Below are 22,777 nucleotides of genomic sequence, written 5' to 3'. Positions count from 1 at the left end.
TGATTTCTTCAGGACACGGCCAGTACACCATCAGGGATAGTAGTGCTTATTGCTTCATTTTTAGGGGAGCATAAAATCCATAATTCAGCCAAAGAGACGATAACACAGATCGCGTGCTGTCCATGGTGCTGTATTCTCCACGGGAGCTGCTAATTACATTGTATTCTGCATAAAATCTGTAGCAGAACAAAGGAGCTGAATGCAGAGAACAGACCACCTGCTGTTCTCTGTATACAGCTCCTGAAGGCTCATTTACATGCAAATGAAGGTGATAAGCTGCTAATGGACATTAGTGTCCATTAGCAGTCTATAAAAAACAAATCGCTCAAAACCTATCTTTTGAACGATTATCTTTGCGTGTAAATGGGCCTTTAAGCCCCATTTACACAGGACAATTATCGCTCAAAATTCGCTCAAACTATGTCTTTTGAGCAATAATCATTGCATGAAAATGCTACCATCATTTGCTTTTCAGCCGAACGATGATTTTTATGTTGAGTTTAAAATCCATCCTTAAGCCGGGCAGCTGATAGCAGGGAGCGCACGCTGTGATTCTCCATGGGAGCGCTGACAACATAGTTTTTAGCTGCAGTCCCATGGCAGAACAAAGGGGCTGTATGCAGATAACAGACTACCTACTGCTATCTGCATACAGTGAAGGGAGGCTCCTTTACATACTAATAAGCTACTAATGGGCATTAGTGTCCATTAGCAGCTTATGCAAAATGTTTGCTCAAACGGTCATTCTGCCGATCTTTTGAACAAATTTTGAGCAGTCATCTTTGCATGTAAATGGGGCTTCAGTTTAGGCTCCTGATGAACTCAATAATGAGGGAAATGCGTTAAGCAGAACAGTTTTCTATCTAACAAAACAAGAAGCTAACAAAACAACTAATGAAATTACATTGAGCAGATTTCTATCTAACAGCAGGTCTTTATTAATAGATAGCTGAAATAGCTTTACCTTTGCTACAATTAGGGACAGTTAGTAGATCTGTCTTGGCTAGATTATCAGCTAGTAGGGAGGGTGTGGATCTTTTTAGTATCTCTGATAGTGTGGAGGATCAGGATTGATATTTTAGTGGATGTGCGCTTTATCAACATTCCTTGGGGACCACCTGATGTTCCACAAAATTCCTTGCAAACACTGTATTCTCCATGCATTAGTTTGGTGGGGAATTCATCTATTTCTATACATTATGATAACTGAGCATTATTTCGTTCTGCTGTCTGTTCTTTGGGTTTTTCCATCTGTTTCTGTTTGAGTGGGATTGCCAGATTAGGAGAAATTATCTACCCTTCAAATTCTGTCTATCCCTCTCCATTAACATTCACAGTTGGAAATCTACTAGAGATAAAAACCTTTTTATTTCCTTTGGTGGGGCCATTCTACTTCCTGGCTATTTGGCATCTGTACTCACAGGATTAGTATGGTGGGAATATCTATTGGACATGTGTTCATTTAGTATCTGCCCTTGGTTTTTATTATTTTCTAATATTAAAAGTTATGTTTTAGTAGGACCTTTTCAGTGATACTCCCCTATGGTGCAACTCCTAACCTAAATGTATCCATTGTATTAGATTTGATACTACAAGACTCAGTTGCTTCATAGACTCTTGATAGAGATGAGTGAGCATACTCGATAAGGCAAACTACTCGAGCGAGTAGTGCCTTATTCGAGTACCTGCCCGCTCGTCTCTAAAGATTCGGGGGGCAGCACGGGTGACAGGTGAGTTGCGGCGGTGAGCAGGGGGAAGCGGGGGGGTGGGGGGGGGGGGGTGGAGAGAGATCTCCCCTCCGTTCCTCCCCACTCTCCCCCGCTGCTACCCGCCCCCCCCACCGAATCTTTAGAGACGAGCCGGCAGGTACTCGAATAAGGCACTACTCGCTCGAGTAGTTTGCCTAATCGAGTATGCTCGCTCATCTCGAACTCTTAACTATTTGGCAATTCTATTCTATATTGTACTACTTAATACCCTTTTTCTTAGCCAATTTATATAGATTTGCATTAATATATAAACTTTATCTGTACAGTCCAAGAAAATCCCTTTAAGTTTACTAAAGCCTATCAAAATAAAATTGTACAGTGGTATATGCAATATCAGGTCCCAAAACAAAATCCAGAGGGGGGGGGGGTCAGATTACTTGGTGCTCGCCTTTATTCCCCTACAGCCGATGATCTGATTCAAGATGCCCATTGTGCTCCTGCAGCTGATGCACATTGTGCATGGTTAGGCGGACACTGCATGCTACTTTTGGATTGATCAAGTCTGCTCAGGTGAACAGCGCTGACCAATCAGAGCAGCTTGTAGTGTCTTAGATTACAGATTCACTACCAATATGCTTTTGGTAGTATAAGAAGAGGTGCAGCCATCTTGGATCGCTGAAGCAGGGCCACAGGAACTGGCAGATGCGCAAATGGAAGGGAAAAAAGGAGGGAACCAGGTAATTTAACCTCCACCCCTCCGGTAAAACTTTATCCTGGGGCTGGAGGATCACTTTAATATTATTGCACAGAAATATACCATGCTTTTCCTATTTTGCATTTATATTGCTACAGATATACCTGGACCACAAGAATATCGTAGCTGAAATAATACTCAATTAGAGCATTTTGCCCAAATGGGTTGCTACTGGAGTATCTGGGATTAGAGCAGCTCTACTACAGTACATTATAAACTGTATAGGAATCATTGCTGCTGCAAACATTGTGTGATACCTGTGGACTTTACAATAGGTAGCAGCACACAAATACGCAATTGTATACGTGCGGTAATCATGAATGTCAGGAAAGGAACTGGAGGTGTAAACACAAGACACCCAACTACATATTTGCTTAAAAAGTGTCATCAAAAGCAGCACGAAATCTGAAGAACAAACAAAAAACTGAGTAAACAAAGAAAAAACTTTCAGCTTGCCAACTTTTTAAATCGTCACTTCTGCCTTTTCCACTTAGAGGATAACGACAAAGTCAACAGATTCAAGCACCGTGGTATGCTGTTCCATAGCTTGCTTGTGCCATTTCTTTAATCCCCATCGAAGTGAATGGAGAGAATCACATGCACATTAACTCTCTATTTACCACCAAATGCAGCGGTTGGAGGCTGCCTCAACAGAAGGACCATAGGGACCCCTGACCTGGAGACAGATCCCACTGGCTGTGGATATGCCATAAATGTTTGAAGGGGTTTTCCAGGGAAGATACTATTGATGACCTCTCACCAGGATAGGTCGTCAATAGTTGATCGGCTGGGGTCCGCTTCTCAGGACCCCAGGTGATTGGGTGCCCACTGACAGTGCCACACATACAGGAGTTGGAGGATCTGACCAAAACCTTCTGTCTATGGCAAACTTTAGAATTTATGTTGTCTCTGTTACCATTACTCAAAGGCTGAAGTAATGGTTACTTCTGTTTAGAAGAGGTCCACATCTGTGGTCATTAGTACCGTATAGTTAAAAAGGTGACAACTGCCCTCAGCACACCTTTACTTCCATCACATAGCAGTAAATTTGGTTCTAAGACAGAAAGCAGATTGGTCCCAATTTTAATGATTGCATTGATGTATAGATATGAATGCCTCCCAACCAACCTGGATTTTGAAGGCTGTTCCAGTAAGTATGCTCTGCGTCTCGATTCCCCTTTTATTTTAAAAGGGGTGTGGACTAAAGTAAAAATAACTTGCCATGGCGCATTGCGCCCGCCACAGGACTTGCCGCTGAAATGTTGGCAGGTATAGGATCCGTAATAGGTGCAGTTGCTTTTTAAAGAGCAATGGAGGTAGACAGCATCTAACAGAGATCAATTATCCTTTACACGTAAAATGTAAAACTTTGCATATAGTCTAATCATATAAAATCGGACTGGTTGAAAAATTTGTTTCCCAATAGCCATGAACTGTATTCTGTATTGCCCAAGCTTCAACATTCTGAAAAATGTGATAATGCAAAGGATGAAATTGCTGACATTACATGGCACAGGTCAGTAAAAGGACCACAGTACAATATCGTTCAGTAGTCAACGCAGGAAGAGTCTTACGAAAAGGGTTAAAAAGTCACTGGAAATGGTCTTGTTTCTGAACTCTCTTCCCTCCCCTCATTGTCCAGAGTCCTCGCTCTTCAGGTTTCTCCTTTCATATACATTGCACGTATGCTGAATGAACTAGATTTACAGAGCTATAACAGGAGAGGCATGACCTACATAATAACACCGCCAGTGAAATACAAGCAGCGCTGCTCATCGGGAATCCGCCAGGCACCTTATCTAAGCTTGGATGAAGAAAGCAGCAAAGGGTAAACATAAGGACCCGTGTTTACAGAATGGAGAACACTGTAACAAGGCTCAAGAAACCAAGAAGTGGTGTTGCCATGTAACATTGTTTGAAAGTCGCCATCTTTATCTTCAAAACTACATAGATTGATAAAAGTTCAGGATCACGTTGCCCTTAACTCCCTTTGGCCTTTAATCACCTTTAAAGGATATGAATAGTCAATTTTTTATGCGCAATGGACTATTGGACCACAAATATGACTATCCGCATGCTTCCAACTATCAGCAGCATCCAATAATTAACTTTTTAGCTCACCTCATCACCCATCACATTGATGAGGTATGTTAAAAAACACTGTCAAACGCTGTGCAATGCGTTCAAAACCACTGCTATAAATTGCCACGATTCTGAACGTAGGTTTTGTGAACGCATGTCTGAGAGCGGCCTTAGACACTGAGACGAAGAACAGGCAGTGGGAGGTGCTGTCTAATGCTGCCCATAGACATCTATGGGAAGAAGAGGGGAAGGAAGAAGCCGCTGCAAAGAGAGAAAGAGAAAGACTCTCACAGATGTGGCTGCTGTAACTAAAGCTGGATGCACACTTTCTGTCTGTGCAAGTTGCGAAACGCCTGAGAGGCTCAGGCGCAACTCGCATCAGACAGCAAACGGACACCTGTCTGAGTGCAGTCCAACTACATGGACACAGCTCATAGACATGCATTAGCATGCCCCATTTCTCATCTGTGATAAAGACAGGAATATGACATGTCAATTTGCATAGATCTATAGGCTTGTGCTGCCTGTGAAATAACATGCACAGCACATAGCCCAAAATACGCTATATGCCGGAGGCCTAATAGTGCGCAACCCACCGTGTTACACATATTGAAGTCACAGCTATAGTGCTCAGTCCTGTTGTACATTGTCCTCCATTATGCTGTTACTATTTTGTGTGAACTACAGAGAATAAGGCCACATTCACATGAAGTTTTCTAGATGTGGATTTTGCACCAAATTCCGCCTGAATCTTTAATTTTAACTTCCTGTTGTAAACTGTGGCACAGAAGTTTTTTATGTGCAGATTTAAAAACAGTATCACATAAAAAAGGGACTAAAATGTCAATTCTTGATGCTGAAACGATTTAGCTCCAATGAGTAGGGCCAAATCTATATCTGCTGTTTTTATCATGTGCAGTGTATGGGAGATATCATAGCAGCAGTCTCCACCTACCAACTCAGAAAGAACTGAGAATTGGGGTTAATAATCTGTAGAGGAAAAACACTGGTGAAAAATGCCAGACAAAAGTCATAATGGCCAGAAATAGTGTTATTCCCCATGTACACATGCATGGCAGCTTATTCTGAAAAGTCAGGTGTGTTTTTTGAGGGCTGTCCCCCAAATGTTGGAAAATCACTGTGGCATATATCCAAACGATTAGACCTTTAGATGGTTATCGGATATCCATGTCTCCAGTGCTTTAGGGGAGTTTGATGGCTCCTATAAGCCTTGTAAACTACTCCTACGAGTCCATAACTAAAGTTCCTTTAAGAAAACTTTACTAGGTGATATAGAAAAACTGCATAGAATAAGTTATTTAAAATATAAATTCAGTCATAAGAGATATATATATATATATACACATATATACATATACATACATATACACATATACATACACACACATATATATACACACATATATATATATATATATATATATACACACATATACATATATATACACATATACATATATACACACACACACACACACACACACAGCGTTCCACGTCCAGTGAACTAATGGCTCACATACAAGGAATTTCCCGTATTCTCCTGTGATCTGGCTGACATCCACAATCATTAGTGCTGCAGTCAGGGAGGTGTGTGTACAAAGAGCAAACCTTGACAAAACAGCCTTTTAATTGGCTACATAAGAAGGAACCTACTCCTCCCAGCTTCCTCACCTGACAGCCAGAACAAGGGCTAGGAAAAAAATATATAACACCCAGGGAGTGGAAGGAACAGAGCATCCAGGTGCACAGAATCTTGGCTGCTTTCCCCACCACGGAAGTCAACAAGGATTCTGGGACCTAACGCCTCCAAATGAATTCCCTAGAGGCAGTAAACATATGCGGCGTGACAGACTGCAGGTGGAGAACAGAAGGAACGCCCGCAACTACTCTTGGGCTAAGGCATCTGTACATGGAGATATCTACAGTGCATCTCTGTACAAACTTAGAGATTATTGGACCTCTTTGACTAAACAAGCAGTCTCTTTTAGTACAGCCATCATCATGCAGAAGCCTGAGGGTACAATGCGAAAAGTAGTGAGCCAATATAGTAGCAGTACAGGTATCAGGTCTACTTGTTATACGATTGTTCTGAAACTTTTAGTCAGAGTGCAGGTTACTACACATTATATAGAAAACAGCCTACATTGCGACAAAAGTTCCATAGAAAAAGAACCTTCACTATATACTACTATGTGGGATATACAGCGCCTTGGTGTATGAGGATTACCTTTATGGATTTGCACAAGTTGCAATTACCCAACAACGACCAACAGGCAAAAATATAAAATTAAAGGAAGTTGTCCCCCCAAAAATATGGCCGCTTTCTTCTGGAAACCCCACCACACCTACCTGGGAGTTGTGTCTGGCATTGCAGCTCAGCTCCGCTAAAGTGAATGGAGCTCCGCTAAAGTGAATGGGTCTTGAGCTGCAATGCCAGACACAACCAGTGCACAGGGGTGGAGCTGTTTTTTGAAAAAAAAAATAGCTATGTTTTTGTAAGCTCTTGCCCAGAGTTGTCACAAGTTACATTCTCACAATGTTTTATTTGTCTGAAAGATCCCTTCCTGCCCCCTATAGGCTGCAGCTGAAGTTTTGGTGCAGCAATCAGGGAACATTTCCAAGATGGATCATGACAACGTGAGCAGCACAACCTTAAAAGGGTTTTCCTACTATGACATTTATCTCCAATCTACTGGATATAGGATATTTGTTGGACTGCTGGGACCCCCGGCGATTGCAAAATCTGTGCAGCCGAAATCCTCCACGAGAATCGCACAGTGATGCGCATGCATGACCACAACCTCACCCACTTCTACAAGACGAGGGTAGCTTGCAAGGCGCATTGATCTATGTTCATTCCACAGAAGTGAGCGAAGCGGTGCACCCACGCTTCATTCTCATGGAGGATTCATGGCGCACAGATCTCTAGATCACTATTGCCCCAGCGGATGGATGCCCAGCAATCATACAGTGGATAGAGGATAAGTGTCACTAGAGGGACAACCCCTTCAAAGAGGATCTGTCTGCTCTCCTGATATGTCTGTTTTAGTAAATACTTGCAATTACCATGAAACAACAATTGTGGAGCAACTTTCTTTATAATTCTGCACTGTACCATTCCTCTGTTATTAAAAAGCAAATGGTCTACTGGTGTTACCAGATGGGGGGACGGAGGCCCCTACAAACAATACTGACAGCCTGTTGCCAATGTATTCATAATTTTCTAAATTGAAGGATAGAGGAAGGATACAATGCACAGTTCTAAGCAAAGATACTACTTAATTGTTACTTTATGGAGAATACAAGTATTTAATAAAACACATCAGGACTAGAGATGAGCGAACGTGCTCGGCCACGCCCCTTTTTCGCCCGAATACCGCGAATTCCGAGTACTTCCGTACTCGGGCGAAAAAATTCGGGGGGCGCCGTGGTGGCACGGGGGGGTAGCAGTGGGGAGTGGGGGGGAGAGGGAGAGAGAGAGGGCTCCCCCCTGTTCCCCGCTGCTCCCCCCCGCACCGCCACGCCTCTCCCCGCCCCCCGACGCCCCCCGAATCTTTTCACCCGAGTACTGAAGTACTCGAAAATGGCGGTACTCGGGTGCGTAAGTACTCGAAACGAGTACGTTCGCTCATCTCTAATCAGGACTAAAGATGGGAAGGCCAGGGGAAAAAAACGGAAAAATTGGGTTAAAAAAAAAAATCTTAGTTTTTTTTCCCAAAGCAATTTTTTTGTGTTATATAGTTTGAGAAGCATGTCATAGATATATTATTTTTCATTGGAAAAGAAGATATTCTACACACTTTTAAAGAAAAAAATTTTCTGGGAAAAAATGGCTTTGAAAAAAAACCTGCTTTTTTCCCCCCAATTTTTCCATTTTTTTTCTAGGCCTTCCCATTTCTAGTCAGGACAGACAGCAGGACCTCTTTAAGAAGAAAGGGTCAGCACTCCTAATTGGCAGATAAACGTCCTAATGCATATATTATTCTATATCACACATAACATCACTGTTACATTAGTAGCAACACTTTGGACATAAACCCTTGCTCAGGCTTTGCAGAGGACCAGCAGCAATTGTGTCCTTCACAATGGTCACCAGCACAGTCATCAACCGTGGTGATGCCCCAATTGGTACCTTTTTGTAGGTGACATTTTAGGAGGGTGCACAAGTCCTAACTCCAGGCAAGAGCCGAATTTCTGCCACTTTGCATTACCTCCCCCATCTTTTTAACATACGATGACATTATAGGCTTCACGTGGCAAAATTGCCTAGGAGAAAAGAAGCGGCATTTTGCCTGCTCAACCAATAGGAGTCCACGTGCCATGTTTGCTAGTGCAGTTTAGGAAAGACTGCTTAGTTGCAGACTGCAGTTGTATACAGAACAGTTTTTGCTTTTCATGATCTATTACTACTAGTGACTTTGGATACAGAATTGACTGATTACATGATAGGTATCTTAAGGTGCCCTAAACTGTTTTTACTCCATATGTATTCTATTTTCATCTGCACAAAACGTAATGGGAGCTTATGCTTTAACCGCCCTAACGACAGCCTGTCAGCTAGAGCTCAGTGACCCTCAATTATCTACGTCCATCGACTATCGTTCCATCAATGGAGCTCCAGACGGGGGAGAAGGGACGCCTGCCCTTTCCGTCTTCAAATGCTGGCTGTCGTTACCCTGGAAACAGAGCAGTGGCAGCGTCCTGGGTACCACCTATTGGGTTCGTTTTCAAACTGAGAGATACTGGTCTATTGAAAGCTGCACTGAAGCCCTAACTTGTGTCTCCGAGTGATAACATAATAACCGTAGACAGACGTGCAGGGTGAGCGAGCGCTGATAGCAGCATAATTAGCCAATTTCATTTGGAGAGATGAGATTCATGTATACAGGGCTAACAAGTAGAAAGTCATACGTGAATTCCAGATTTAAAGAGCAATGCACCCCTCCAAAAAAGAAGCAAGATGACAAAAAAAAACCCCAATAAAATATGGCTGGGGATGCAGCAACAGGGAAACAATAGTGCATAACTAGGCTAATCTGCTTTTTAGGAGTCTGGAACAGCTGGGCAACATCTCCATTGGGAGCAATGATGCTCAAATTGGGTGAACGCAACTTTTTAAAAAAGACATAGAAGTTAAAAAAAAATGCATAAAAGAATCTTAACTTCTAAACTTGGCAGTAAGCAATGTAAGGGTGCCTTGTACAAAGTGCATCCTACCTGTAGGTAGTGCACACATTTCTACAGCCAATTGCCGGACTGTGCCTGCAGTTACAACTGGTAGGAATGGTAAGCCCAGCAATGCGAGGTGAAACGTGTGCGCAGTGTACAGGCACCCTCAGATGACTATGGTGGATCCAGAGTACAAACACTGGGGGTCCAAAAACAAACCAAAGTGCTGTTCAAGTATTGTGACAAATATGACATTCTTGTCATTAAGCGGTGTTTGCGTGCCGAATGTTATTCAAAGTATTACGGTTTTGAGGAACACCTGTCTCATTGGTGGCCATAGGGTATCCCTTTCCTAGATGTAGACCCAAAGAGGTAGGAACAACAGATTGACACAATAACTTCCTAGAACTTTCTGGTGGAAAGACATTTGCCTTCTATTAGCACCACAACAGGTGGAGTGCTATAGGCTGCCGAAGCCTTTTACGAAAGACTGCCACACACTGGGATTTAAGCCTGGGTTCACGCCACTCATGGTCAGGCGCCCACACCAGTGCCAACGCAATAGTACAACCACTCTCACCCTCCTTATAACCCTCATTTATCCTTTTCACACATAGATCCTTATTTCCATTGCCAAAAGCCGTTCTCCTCCTCCCTCTTCCCCTCTTATCCCCTTCAATTATCTTTCAGCTCCTCCGACACTATCATCCACCCTCCTTCCTCCCCACCTTCGCCCTCGCCAAGTAATTTCCTCTTCAAATCAATTCTCCTAATCACAGAAAACCCAAAAGGCCCACATGAACGCAGCCTCAAACCAGAGCGCAGACATTAATTAAACCCCCTCTAGCCTCCCTGACACTACAAATTGGATGCGACAGGGGTGGGCTACCTCCTCGCAAACGTTAACCCTTCCCATGGAAGGTGAGAGTCGGTACGCAAGAAAATACAGGGACAAGTACAAGCGTCGTGATTGGACCCATGCCAGCCGCAGCCTAGGACTTACACGTTCCTCTAATAGCAATTATTAATAAGAAAGCTCCCTATTCATCTCAGGGATTTGGCAGGGAAGCAATTTCCACACTCCAGCACATAAAGCTGACAGTTTCTTGGTCGTGCTTAGAGGGAGAGGGTGGGAGGTCCCTGGCAGGGGAACAAGGTGCTTATGAAAGGAGCTTGGGCTTCCCTCCTGTGTCCCCTCACCCGCTGGGCACCATGTCAGCCGCCAATAGCGGAGCGGGCCCGGTGTGCCCCTGACACTGAAACCGCAGTCAACAGACACAAGGAGACGAGTCCTGCCCATTTCCTGAGAGCTTTCAAAGGGGAATTGTTAGTTGAATATCTGTGTGCAACTCTGACAGCCCCTCTGGAGATCCCCTCCCCCGACAGCACAGAGAGACGGTTTATCTGACAGCTGTGAGGTCTGACCGCATGGGGAGGGGGGAAAGGACGTGTTACCGGCGCAGCTGGAGAATCAAGCCTTCAGTTATAGGCAGGGGGTCGCCTAGATAAGAACACACTGAGCAACCACACAGTGGCCAACTGAGGCGAAAGGGAAGGGAGGGGGGATGCGGAGATAAATACTCAAGAGGAAGACTGTGTCAAAGTGTTGATGCCGTTTCCTCAAGACAAAAAAAAAAAAACTTGACCTGAAACTTTGTACTTTTTTTCTTACCAGAAAACATATACATTTTCAGCCCAAGAATCTTATAGAGAATCTGATGCAGGCCTTTACACATCGGTCTTTTATTTTATTTTTTTTGCAAATTTCAGCTTTATTTTACAGTACTGCGAGTTGAAATTTGCTGCACTTATACAGATCCAGACAAAGTATCTAAAGTTTTCTAAGTATGATATTTCAGACACCTACTTACTGTCTGAGCCACTGACGGTCTTTGATATCTGAATGCAGTAGGAAAAAATAATATAGAGGATACCGGATTGCAACGGGTCTCTAGGGCCCACTTTTTTGACAGATTTTTGATTGATTTTCCCATGGATCAATAGCACAGTGTGCAGATGCGTAAACAGCCAAACAGACTGACATTAAACGTGCTAAGTGAAATTTTGAAAGTGTAAATTTTCCAATATATTGATTGAAGGGTCTGTCTCTGGAGAGTCGATATTGAATTAATATTGCTTTTAAAAGCAATGCCTGCTCTTTACTAAAATGGAAGGGAAACATAGGTCATTTTCAGACCCCCAGAGCTAATGACACAGGAGAGTGATTTTACACTGCTGAAAGCTGCTCCTATGAACACTACTGTAAGGGCATGTTCACACAGGATCAATTTGCTGTGGATAGTCCGCAGCGGACATTCTGCATTAACACCCATACCCATGGTGCGGATTTCGCCATGTTTTTAACCCAAGGAGTTAATGTTGCCATTGTAGAGAATAATGTGAGAATATGTGCCAGAAAATGTCGCCAAAATTTGCACCAAAACTTGGCACGACGAGACTGGACAATTGCTGATTGGCTGATGCCTAAAGAAAACACTTTTTATTGCGTAATGAGTGTGGTGAGATATGCAGGGACTGGAGAGAAGGCTGAAAGAGGTGCTGTTGGAACTGCCCAGAAGGAAGAAAGAAGTATCGCAATGGCCCTGAGCAAGAGAAGGATGATTAGCACTGGCAAGGAGATAGGAGAGGAGCACTCTTGACCATGGAAAATGCTGTGGAAGGGAAAGGGGTGGTAGAAGCTGCAACTCCTGCACATCAAACCGTAAGTGAGGCCGGCCTCAGCTGAAACTTTAGGTGTGTACACCAATAGGGATGAGTGATAATTACTCAACATGCCTACTATATGAGGTTCTAATTGTCTTTGGAGAAAGAGACTGGACTGAAAGGGACATTTGGAGTTGCTCGAGTTTCTGGGAGCCGATTGTGCCTGTCAGGGAGTGGTGAACACCTCTGATTCATGGACTGAGCTGCTTTATAAGGGGAAAAGAAAATGACTTTTAAGGTGAATGAATCCTTAAAGCGAAACGGTTATGTTCCCAAGACCATTCTAACACACACTGTTTTTAAAACGCCACGTTTCAAGCGCGGTGTTTTAACACATTTTCGAACAGTGTTTTCAGACTTGTTCGAAAGCATTTAACAGCATTTTAATGCACCCCATCATGACAATCAGTGATGAGGTGCGTAAAAAAGCACTAAAAACGCACTAAAATGGAGTGTTCGAAAATTGCAACGTTTTTAACACTAGTCTGCGAAGCCCCATTGAAATCAATTGAGGTGTTATACTGCGTTTAGGGCAACATTTGAAACGCCACGGTAATTGCTGGAAAAAGCATTGTGTGTGAGAGTGGCCTTAATCTGTATTTTTGCTAGACTACTTGTCTTAGGAAACTATTTTGGACATTGCTTAGAAGCTCATACTATGTTATTGTGTTTAGAAAGTCAAAAGGTGAAAATTCAAGTGCTTGCTCATTAATATTCCATTGTTTATTTCTATATTCTGAAATACCATTGTATACTTTGGTTACTCCATCTGCTGTATCGTAACCTGGTACCTGGGCACGTGGCCCATTTCACTTCTCCAACTCAGCTACAGACTATGTCAAAAACACTTGTACTAGCAGTAGTTCATACACTTCTGTAGAAAAGACCCACTGTACACAGGCTACTTTTGTCACTGCGCCAAATAATTGCCTTCAATAGCTGCCGCTTGTTGTCACAGAGTCACTCCTATAGCAGCTGCATGTGAGATCGCTATTCCATAAGGACAGAGTAAGCACATAGATCCCTATGGACAGTATGGAAGTAAACAAACACTCACTGCCCCTCCTTCACATCGCTGACTTCTGTCTAACGCACCACAAGATAAGTGAATAGCAGGAAATCAGGCTGGGAAACATAATTGACACAATTTTGTACTGCAGTTAATAGCCATGTTTTTCATATAAAAAATTATCTAATTTCAGGACAAAATTAATTAGCGTAACTAGTAAATGTGTTGTACAAGAGGCAAATAAAAATTTTCCCCACCCAGGTCTGTTTTTTGCCAATATATCACCCTCTTTTTTGGGTTAAATGTGCCATAGATTAGCTTGGAGTGGCTGTAGGCATCTATAATGGGGAAGCAGCTGACATAGATGGCTGACATGGGTAACCCGGGATCAAACTTGATAAAGTGAAGAGATATTCTAAGGTCTCTATGAATATGAGTGGCAAAAAAGGGCCAGAATCCCAAAGTGATGGTGGTGCCCACAGTAAAAGGGTAGTACGAAAATGGGTCGATATCTCATAGATTGTCTGGTCAGCTAATGTTGCATAAGAACATGAAGATTCCTGCCACTCCATTTCAACTGTGTGTGTTTTTGCGCTACAGAAAACAGACGTTTTTTAATGTGGTGTTTACTGCAATCAAAACCATCTTGTGTAAAAACACCCCAACAGTGCCATACCTGTCCAAAGTTTACAGTGCCCCAGGCGGAAAAAAATTAGGTTGGGCTATAGTGCAATACTATCAACATATACAAGAATATGACTACTATAATAGCTACATCTATGTATAAGAGTATAACTACTATAATACTGCCCCCTATGTACAAGAATGTGACTACAATAATACCGACACCTATGTATAAGAGTATAACTACTATAATACTGCCCTCTATGTACAAGAATGTGACTACGATAATACCGACACCTATGTACAAGAATATAACTACCATAATACCGCTCTCTGTGGACATAACCACTGCCCTAGTCTCCGCCCCAAATAATCATTCTACATATCCAGAATGAAGTGTCCCTCCCCCCATATAATATACCTTTCCTAAGGCCTCATGTCCACGGGGAAAATATGATGTAGAATCCGTAGCGGGCCTGATTTTCCCCGTGGACATGAGGCCTAATACAGTATATACATCCAGACACCCCTTCTGCATTAGAATCACAAGTAGAGTTCCCTCACAATAAAACCACATTTAGGCCTTCTCCCATTCCGCTTCGTATTAAGAGTAGAGCACACAGCAGCACCAATGCAACTGTAATGCAGTCGAAAACCTGTTAGAAATGCGACCGATGCAGTTTTTACACGGATTGTTAAGTGGCCAAATGATTTTGCCAGAGAACGTGTGTTACACTCACAAAACTGTTTTGCGCCTGTCTTCCAGCAAAATCATGTAGACACTTAACAATCGATGTAAAAACTGCGGCAGTCACATGCCAACAGTTTTTGGCAGTATTGCGGCTGTGTCACTGACGCTCCATGTGACTCTACCCTTAAAAAGGTATTCCCACCACAGGAAGTTATCCGCCATCTACAGAATAAGGGATAAATTGCTGATCAATGTGGCTACTACCACTGAGACCCCAAGAATGCAGCCCCAGAGCGCCCCGCCGTATGGGCAGTGGAGACCGCACTTGCGCACCGTTGCTCCACTTACTTCAATTAGGCTGGAGATAGCAGAGTTCAAGTGCTTCAACATCTCCTATGGGGGTCCACAGGATAGGGAATAACCCGTTGCGTTGGAAATGCCCATTTTAATGCTTTTACTCCCCCATCTGTGTAACTGGACTAAAAAGATTCCCCCTCAATTCACAAGAGCGAGTGCCACCCCTCACCTCCAGCTATCCATAGTAATCATAACGAAAGACTTCAAGCACACTCGCCCCCCGCCCCAAACTACTCACCAGCTTTCCTGCCCACTCTAAGCACACTGAGGGAAGCCGCTGTCGGAAAGATTGATACACAATCTTGCGCAGAGATTACAGCAGGAATTTGGGGCAGCTACAGCATGGCCGTGGATCTGCCTTCTGGTGGGAAGTATTTGTGTCAGGAGGAGTGTCATCTAGGGGGCGTGCCTAGTATTTGGCATGCCTTATAGATGCAGAAAAAAAACCTTTTTTTCTTATCAAAGCCACGGGGTATGGTGGCGGGGTCTTGTCACTATTTTCAAAATATTGGGCACATTGGTGATCATTTTGATCGCCATCTGGAGCCCTGGTTTGTTTGTGTGCTTTATTATAGCTCAGCCCCATTCACTTCAATATAGCTGAGCTGTAATGCTAGGCACCATCCATGTACAAGTGTGGCACTGTTTCTGGAAGAAAGCAGTCATGTTTTCCTAATCCTGTGCAACTCTTGTAATATGAAAATAATAAGGCAGATACACCCAGCCCAGGCCCGATCTGCACAACCTCCAGGTCTAGGAAAAGACCAGACATCTTCACCTCTACAAGAATCAAAGTGCTTTTTCTGACACTTCTATAGAAAATACTCAATATTTTAAAATCCTGTTATTAAAAGTCAAAAGGATGGAACGTTCATTTTCAATTCTGTTTTAACTTTTTGTACAAAACAGATTATTAGGTACTGAAACAAAGGCAGCAGTAGGAAATGCTTCGCCCAGTGAACCTGCTGCGCCCATTTGTCAAAGGCAGGCGAGTTGTTCATCCATAAACCCTTTCATATTCTATATAACGTCCCTATCTGCAGTCTGTTTTATCACAGTTTGCAAACCTTTAAAGTCTAGGGATTAACCTCTTAATACCAGAGATATAGTGAACCTTAATGGCTTTTTCTTTACTCCATCATGTCTGGAACAAAGTTCAGAAAAGAGATTTGAGAGACATTCTTCTTCTTTGGACATACATTTTCCTCATGTCAGCTACAGGGCTATGCTGTTGGCGCTATGCTGGGTGTAGCTATGTCAAGCAGCCTTATCACATGATCATTTGATTGTTCGAACTATTAGAGAATAGGCATTACCGATTCCTCCATTGTATATACAGCTCTCATTCGGCTCTATATAGCTGATCAACAATCCAGTAAATTGAAAATTAATGCAAGCAAAGTGTGTTTCCATGGAGGTAGAGTGAGATTACTGATGGTAGTGTTGGGTCAACTGACTTTCCATCTCCAGGCATTTTCAAGATGGGAGTGGTGTGCCGTTGGGGCAGAAGGCTTGACTTAAAGAGGGGACATAGTTTTCCAGTGTAAGAACACTTTGCTGAATTTCTAATAAGGATATAATAATAAGTTGCCTATCCTCAGGAAATTTCATCAATATCAAATTGGTGGGGTTCTAACACCCACCACCCCCACCAATCAGTTTTTTCGAAGCTGCTGCATGCCAGGCTTGGCACAGCTCTGTACACTGTGCAGCGACCCAAAATGGTACGGCAGATTAAGTCCCATGGGTCATCAAGAAAAAAAGTGTTGAAAATTGCTTTAAAAGTTGTAGGCACATCAAATTTTGGAGACAGTCATCCTTTAAAGTATTATCCCCATCTTATTATGTGATGGCATTGTGCTAGGATATATCATATCTTTATGATCAGTGGGGGCCCTATCTCTGGGACCCAGCCGATCCTGAGTGTTCCAAGCCACCCAGCAGCACCCTGGAGTCAGAAGAGGACACAAGGCTAAACCAGCATTGCAGTCCCTTTATTCTCACGATCAGTGAGGTTTCTTGAAATCAGACCTCCAATGATTGCGATAGGCCATTATTTTACAAGATGGGAATAACCTTTTAAATGGGCCATAGACATTAGATTTTTGTAGGCTTGTAGGACTCCCAATGATATCACCAAAATGCCTGACACAAGGCATGTAAGCAGTTGAACTAGTCCACTACTAGAGTACCAGAATATCATCTGGGGGCACTGCTCTGATTAAATAATGGGCACCAAAGGTCCAGTAGAAAACAACCCCATCTGGAGCCAATTAACTTGTCACTTGAGTCTATTTCCTATGTGATTCACAAACAACCTATCCTGATATATCCTGTGCATGAAAAGATAAATTTACAATGCAATTAGAAGTAGACGAAAGTGATAAAAGTTTAGTACTGTGTGGACGAACGTTTGGTACAATGTTAGGCTCTGTGGACTTGCACATGTTCTGCACATATAGAGGATGGGCTCTCAGAATCATTTCCTCTGGTAGGCCCAAGGCACCCCAATTCAACACTGCAAGTAAGGATGTCTGCAAGTTATCCTAGAATATGCATTGTTCTGCATTATAGTATGTAAATTGGACCTGGAAAATTCCTATTCAGTAAATTATAACATCTAGCCAATAGCAAAAAACTATTTCCACTGAGAAGACCACAGATCCATGTGTTCTATTAGTGGAGACGTAGTCTAGATTTTGAACCAGTTCTTCCTGAGGCATGGAACACTGTATGCCTGTTTTATGTCATTATTTCCAGGCGCATTGATAGGCTAGATGCCTTTGAATACTGGACAAGCATCAATGGAGAATACAATGTAAACAAAACTACTGAGGGTCTCTCTGATCCACACTGTTGCAATTTCTTCCTAAAATCCTTGCAGAGATCTCAGCATGCTAAACAACATACTCTCCTGGAAAAGATTAATCTGGCCCAAAGCATTGATAAAACATCACAAAAAGTCCACCTCAGCTCACATAAAGGAGCCCTTTAAAATCTCAAATTATATTACAGTATAAAATTCATTCAGGTTAGGTAATAAAATAATGATATCAATGAAACTGCCATTGCATCCCACAAAATTGTCTTTTTGACTAATTTCTTCCGTCTGCCTATAGGATTTCATTGATTTTACTGTTCCTCGCCATTAATTCCCTTTCGTTACGTTTTTTATCACCTCCAGCTCTGGCTGTCGGCTGCTACGGTTAGTTCATACCTCAAGATAAAAGCCACAGATAAATCCACAGGACCAGCTGGCTCCACATTATTAGAAACAGGACCAGCATGAACAAGTATAAAGTTGGAGAGTTTTCTTTTTATTCGTCTTTAAGACGAAGAAACGCCACAACTATACACAAAAATGTAACGAAAAACAGAACTACTGATGCTACGGTGTAGGCACGATTTTACAATGGGAGCAAGCGTAAAGGCTCCCCTTACACTGGCGTATTTGCACACACAATACACACAGAATAGAACCCATTAATATCAATGTGTATATACACATTTCCCGTTTTTGCACACGCATTTTTCACAAGTGCAAAAAAAAAAAAAAAAATAGGACCTGCTCTATTTTCCTGTGCATTTCGGCATCAATGGCCCCCATAGAAGTCTATGGCAGGTGCGCAAATGTGCAATACGCTGTGCAAGTCTGTGAAAAGAAGAACACATCTGGACCTCATTAGGCTAAATAGTAGAGATGAGCGGGTATACTCGCTACAGGCAATTGCTCGAGTGAGCATTGCCTTTATCGAGTACCTGCCCGCTCGAGACCGAAGGTTCGGTCCGGTGTGGGGGAGCGGTGAGCAGCTGTCAGCAGGAAGGAGCGGGGGGGGGGGGGGGGGAGGCAGAGAGAGATCTCCCCTCCATTCCTTCCCGCTCTCCCCCGCAGCTCCCTGCCCGCCGCCGGCACCCGAACCTTCAGTCTCGAGCGGGCAGATACTCGCTAAAGGCAATGCTCGCTCGAGTATACTCGCTCATCTCTACTAAATAGCCTTTTAAATCAGAATGGGGATGTGTTGCTGGCGCATATGAAAAAGTCCTGCATACGCAAAAAGTACAATCCAATGTGCAGACACACGTGCAAATCGTCCTTCTTCATAGCTAAAATACGTTGTGCTGAAGCATGCACATTTGCGCATTGCTCGTGTGAAGGAGCCCTAAGAATTTATTCCTAAGAACCATTTGGTGTTCAAGGGGAAAACCAACAATGGATCCTAAGGAGAGGGAAAGAAGACAATTTAAGGGTTACCTCATGAAGACTACCCATTTATAAATTGAAACAGGCCTCTGAATCAGTCAGAAGGAGCTAGTCCAACATTCCCCCTGTAGTGGGTACTGAAGGAAAAAAATTGATATCACATGGCACCAATTCAATTAAATGCCAATGGGGCAATGAATAGCCCCATCTATGGTGTCTATGTACCCTAAAAAGGCATATGTAAAGGGGGTTACCAACCCATTTAAGGTAATATTCGTGCACCGTAGACTTTTTCCTTGTAGCCTTAATATTCCATTAGCAGGCCACTCTTCAGGGCAGCCCATAGTCTGCAAATGCCGATGAATGGCTATCATAAAACATTAACCTGCGGTCTGCTTATGATCTCGCATAACAAGGAATTTGCAATTCGTACTGCTTTATGTCCTCATTGGAACATTCACTAATAATAGAAGGGATTCCAATTACACTACTGTGTTGGGGAACTGCTATTGAATTAAATTTACTGATCTATTCTGGTAGATCACCACTGGACATCTTTCCCTGTATGGAGGATTTTGTAGGTCCTTATGCTTCTCCAAAGACATAAAAGATAACTAGCATGGGGATCTAGGCACATATTCAATCTCAATACACTGGGGCAATGTCTTGTAGTCCTCAGATTTTGTAAAATTACAACTCCCAGCATTGTCTGACAGGGCTATTGAGAGATGGTGAGAGTTGGATTTTACAACTGCTGGGGGCGACACAAGTTGAAGACCACTGGACAAGAGTAAGTAAACCAACAATATCCTCCACTTTTCAATGTAGTGCTGAACATCATAATGTATTCTATATAGAAAGCTTTGTGCTTACGTACTTTACCTTAGAGAACCCCTTTATCTCATTGCAACACAGAAACGTTGTCAGAAACAGTACTCAAACTGCACTCCAATTATACACTATGAAATAGTGGGGAAAAGGAAAAAAATTGGGCAATTTTGTGTGACATGAACATAAAGTCACTTGGTATATGCAAAACAGATCACACATGACAGCTATTTGCTCTCATAAACACTTCTGCGAACTTGACAACATTACAAAGGGTTTTCGCTATGCACGTTTTGCAATGACCCACATGTCCACTGCTTTTTGGAGAAAATTTGAGAATATTATAGGAAACCGCTCAAACTAATTGCCTATTACCTCATATGTTTAGAAGATACACAGTTATCTTCTCAAGCTGTGCGATGGTGCACAGGTATATAACCTACATGCACTGTGGTCCATGCTGTCAATAAAAGGAAACCTACTACATCAATGATTCATTCATTACACTGCCAATGTATTTGTCATTAACTATCCACTTTTAGTGTTCCCTTTTCTGTTATACTCAAGGCTCACAAAGCACGTGCTCAACAATAAAGGGGGCACTGCAAGTTTGTATATGCCCATATATACATGGATGAGAGAGCCACTCAATTCATCCATACAGCGCTGCGTTCATATCTTCTACATAAAGTTATACACACAGACAAGTTGTATGCAAAGAAAATAATGCCCCCTTTCCAAGACACACATTCTGGGGCAAATTTTTTTACCCCCTCCCCCACTCCATCAGAAATTGTGGGTACTACCAGTATTCTGTTCTGCCAGCCTTAATTAGGTAAAAAACAAAGAAATCCAAGGTAACTGCCATGTAATATCAGAGCTTATTATCAGGAAGACCCCAAAATACCACATCTGTCAACAGCACAAGTGAATACAGCGGTGTCAGGACCTCTGATCAAACAGCCCAAGATGCAGGAAAAAGGAGCTTAAACAGAGTCTGAGCAATGATCTTACCACTGGAGACGAAATTCGACACCCAGGGCAATCACAGATTGGAGGATGTACCTGTAAGATTCCTTTTGACATAAGAGTCTTCAGACTTTTCCCTGGAAGCAGCACATGAAAGAGAAAGATGACAAGGTGATGAGAGGCAGGCAGTGCACAAAGGGTCAGCAGCAGATAAGGTGAGGGCACATTAGGGTCCTATCATAGGCTGGGTTTACAAAGTCTTTGACCTCAATCAGACCGATATCTCCTTGATACCAAGGATGATAGTTCTTCCCAAATAAAAGATTGTTATTTCCCATAATTATTTAATCATTATGATAGAAAATTTGTTAGCAGTTGAGAACTACCCCCACCCAATGGACAGAACATTTTTCACATTTGCACACAGGCATTACAGATACAATCAGTACATTACTCAGAATAATAATAAAGAACATATACAGGGAGACAAGTGGAAACCACACATCCCAACTTCACCAGGTCACACACACACATATCCTGCACATTTTTATAGATTGATACATAGTTGCGTAAAATAACATACAGACATTACATAATCAAAGTAACAGTAACAACCCTCAATCTATATGTGAAATGGAAGCAGCACTCCAAGTGAATAACAAGAACTAAAATAGATCAAGTGGACTGTGACCCTTCGCAAAAAAAAGTATTTGGAATAGTAGAAGACATACTCCACTCTCTTCAAGTGCCTCAATGTCAAGGACTGGCAGTGCCCACTGGGTGCACCACAGCCAAGTAAACAGACTTCTACTGTCCCCCTCCCATTCTAAAAGGGTTAATGACCTCTTATTAGCACTGCCCTGTCTATCCACACCCCCCTCTACAGAGCAGGTACGTGCTCTAGCGCCCCCGTCCCACTTGGCAGACCTTTACCCTGCAAAAGACCAAGTGCTCAGAGTTTCTGTAGGATCCTGCTCTGCATCTATGGACATTCTTGTGACTACATTCTCTGATCTGGGAGTTTTAGGACTGTGAAACTAAATGTAGCATCAGAAAGAGTACCAATCTAAATGAGAACATTAGCAGTAATACAAATACCCTATAAGGATATAATGTGGTGCCTCCATGATCCCAACTTGTTCCATCAGAATATCTTTAAAATCCTTATGATTATGAAGACCCCCCCCTTAATGTCTGATGCCCTCTACCCTGGTCGTGACTTTGTGCCCCTAGGTGGAAGCGAGTGGGTGTGCGGATGTGCCCGTGCTGGGGGTAAGAATCCCTCCCCATTTACCTCCACAACCCCAGCAGCCTGCGCTTCAGTGCCAAATCCCCATCCGGAGAGCCGGGGTCACCGGAGAGGGAAGGAAGGAAGGAGGAGGGAGAAGGGGAGGGCAGTGTGGGTTGGTGTCACTGAGCAGCACCAGCCCTTGACGCTTCCTATAACCACGTTTGGATTGTACCCCCACCACCACCCTCCTAATCTAATTAAACTGCCAGGAAGAAACATGGGGGGAGGGAGGTGTCTCCGGTGAGAGCAAAAGTCTAATAAATTAATAATCCCACCGCAGTAATGACAAGTGATGAGTAAAGGGTTAATCCCATACGGTTTGACTGCCATCATCATCATCATCACATC

The 22,777-nt window shown here is 42.9% G+C and overlaps 1 protein-coding gene across 8 annotated transcripts in view; it reads right to left on the bottom strand.

The window, feature by feature from the left end:
• Positions 1-22,777, bottom strand: part of SAMD11 (sterile alpha motif domain containing 11) — a 240,511-nt gene that overhangs the window by 130,227 nt on the left and 87,507 nt on the right. For 3 of the 8 annotated variants that reach the window (XR_010793141.1, XM_066606881.1, XM_066606878.1), the window contains exon 2: positions 21,184-21,275. Coding sequence is in view for 7 of the 8 variants with exons in the window: in XM_066606881.1 (XP_066462978.1) it covers positions 21,184-21,275 (92 nt within the window). In the remaining variant the exon portion in view is untranslated. Of the gene's footprint in view, positions 1-21,183; positions 21,276-22,236; positions 22,286-22,432; positions 22,501-22,777 lie in introns of those variants that run through there. The other 5 variants (XM_066606882.1, XM_066606884.1, XM_066606885.1 and 2 more) reach the window with 5 other exon arrangements.

Source organism: Eleutherodactylus coqui, chromosome 6 (assembly GCF_035609145.1).
Source record: "Eleutherodactylus coqui strain aEleCoq1 chromosome 6, aEleCoq1.hap1, whole genome shotgun sequence".
Classification (NCBI taxonomy): domain Eukaryota; kingdom Metazoa; phylum Chordata; class Amphibia; order Anura; family Eleutherodactylidae; genus Eleutherodactylus; species Eleutherodactylus coqui.
This window is presented reverse-complemented; position numbering and strand designations above follow the sequence as displayed.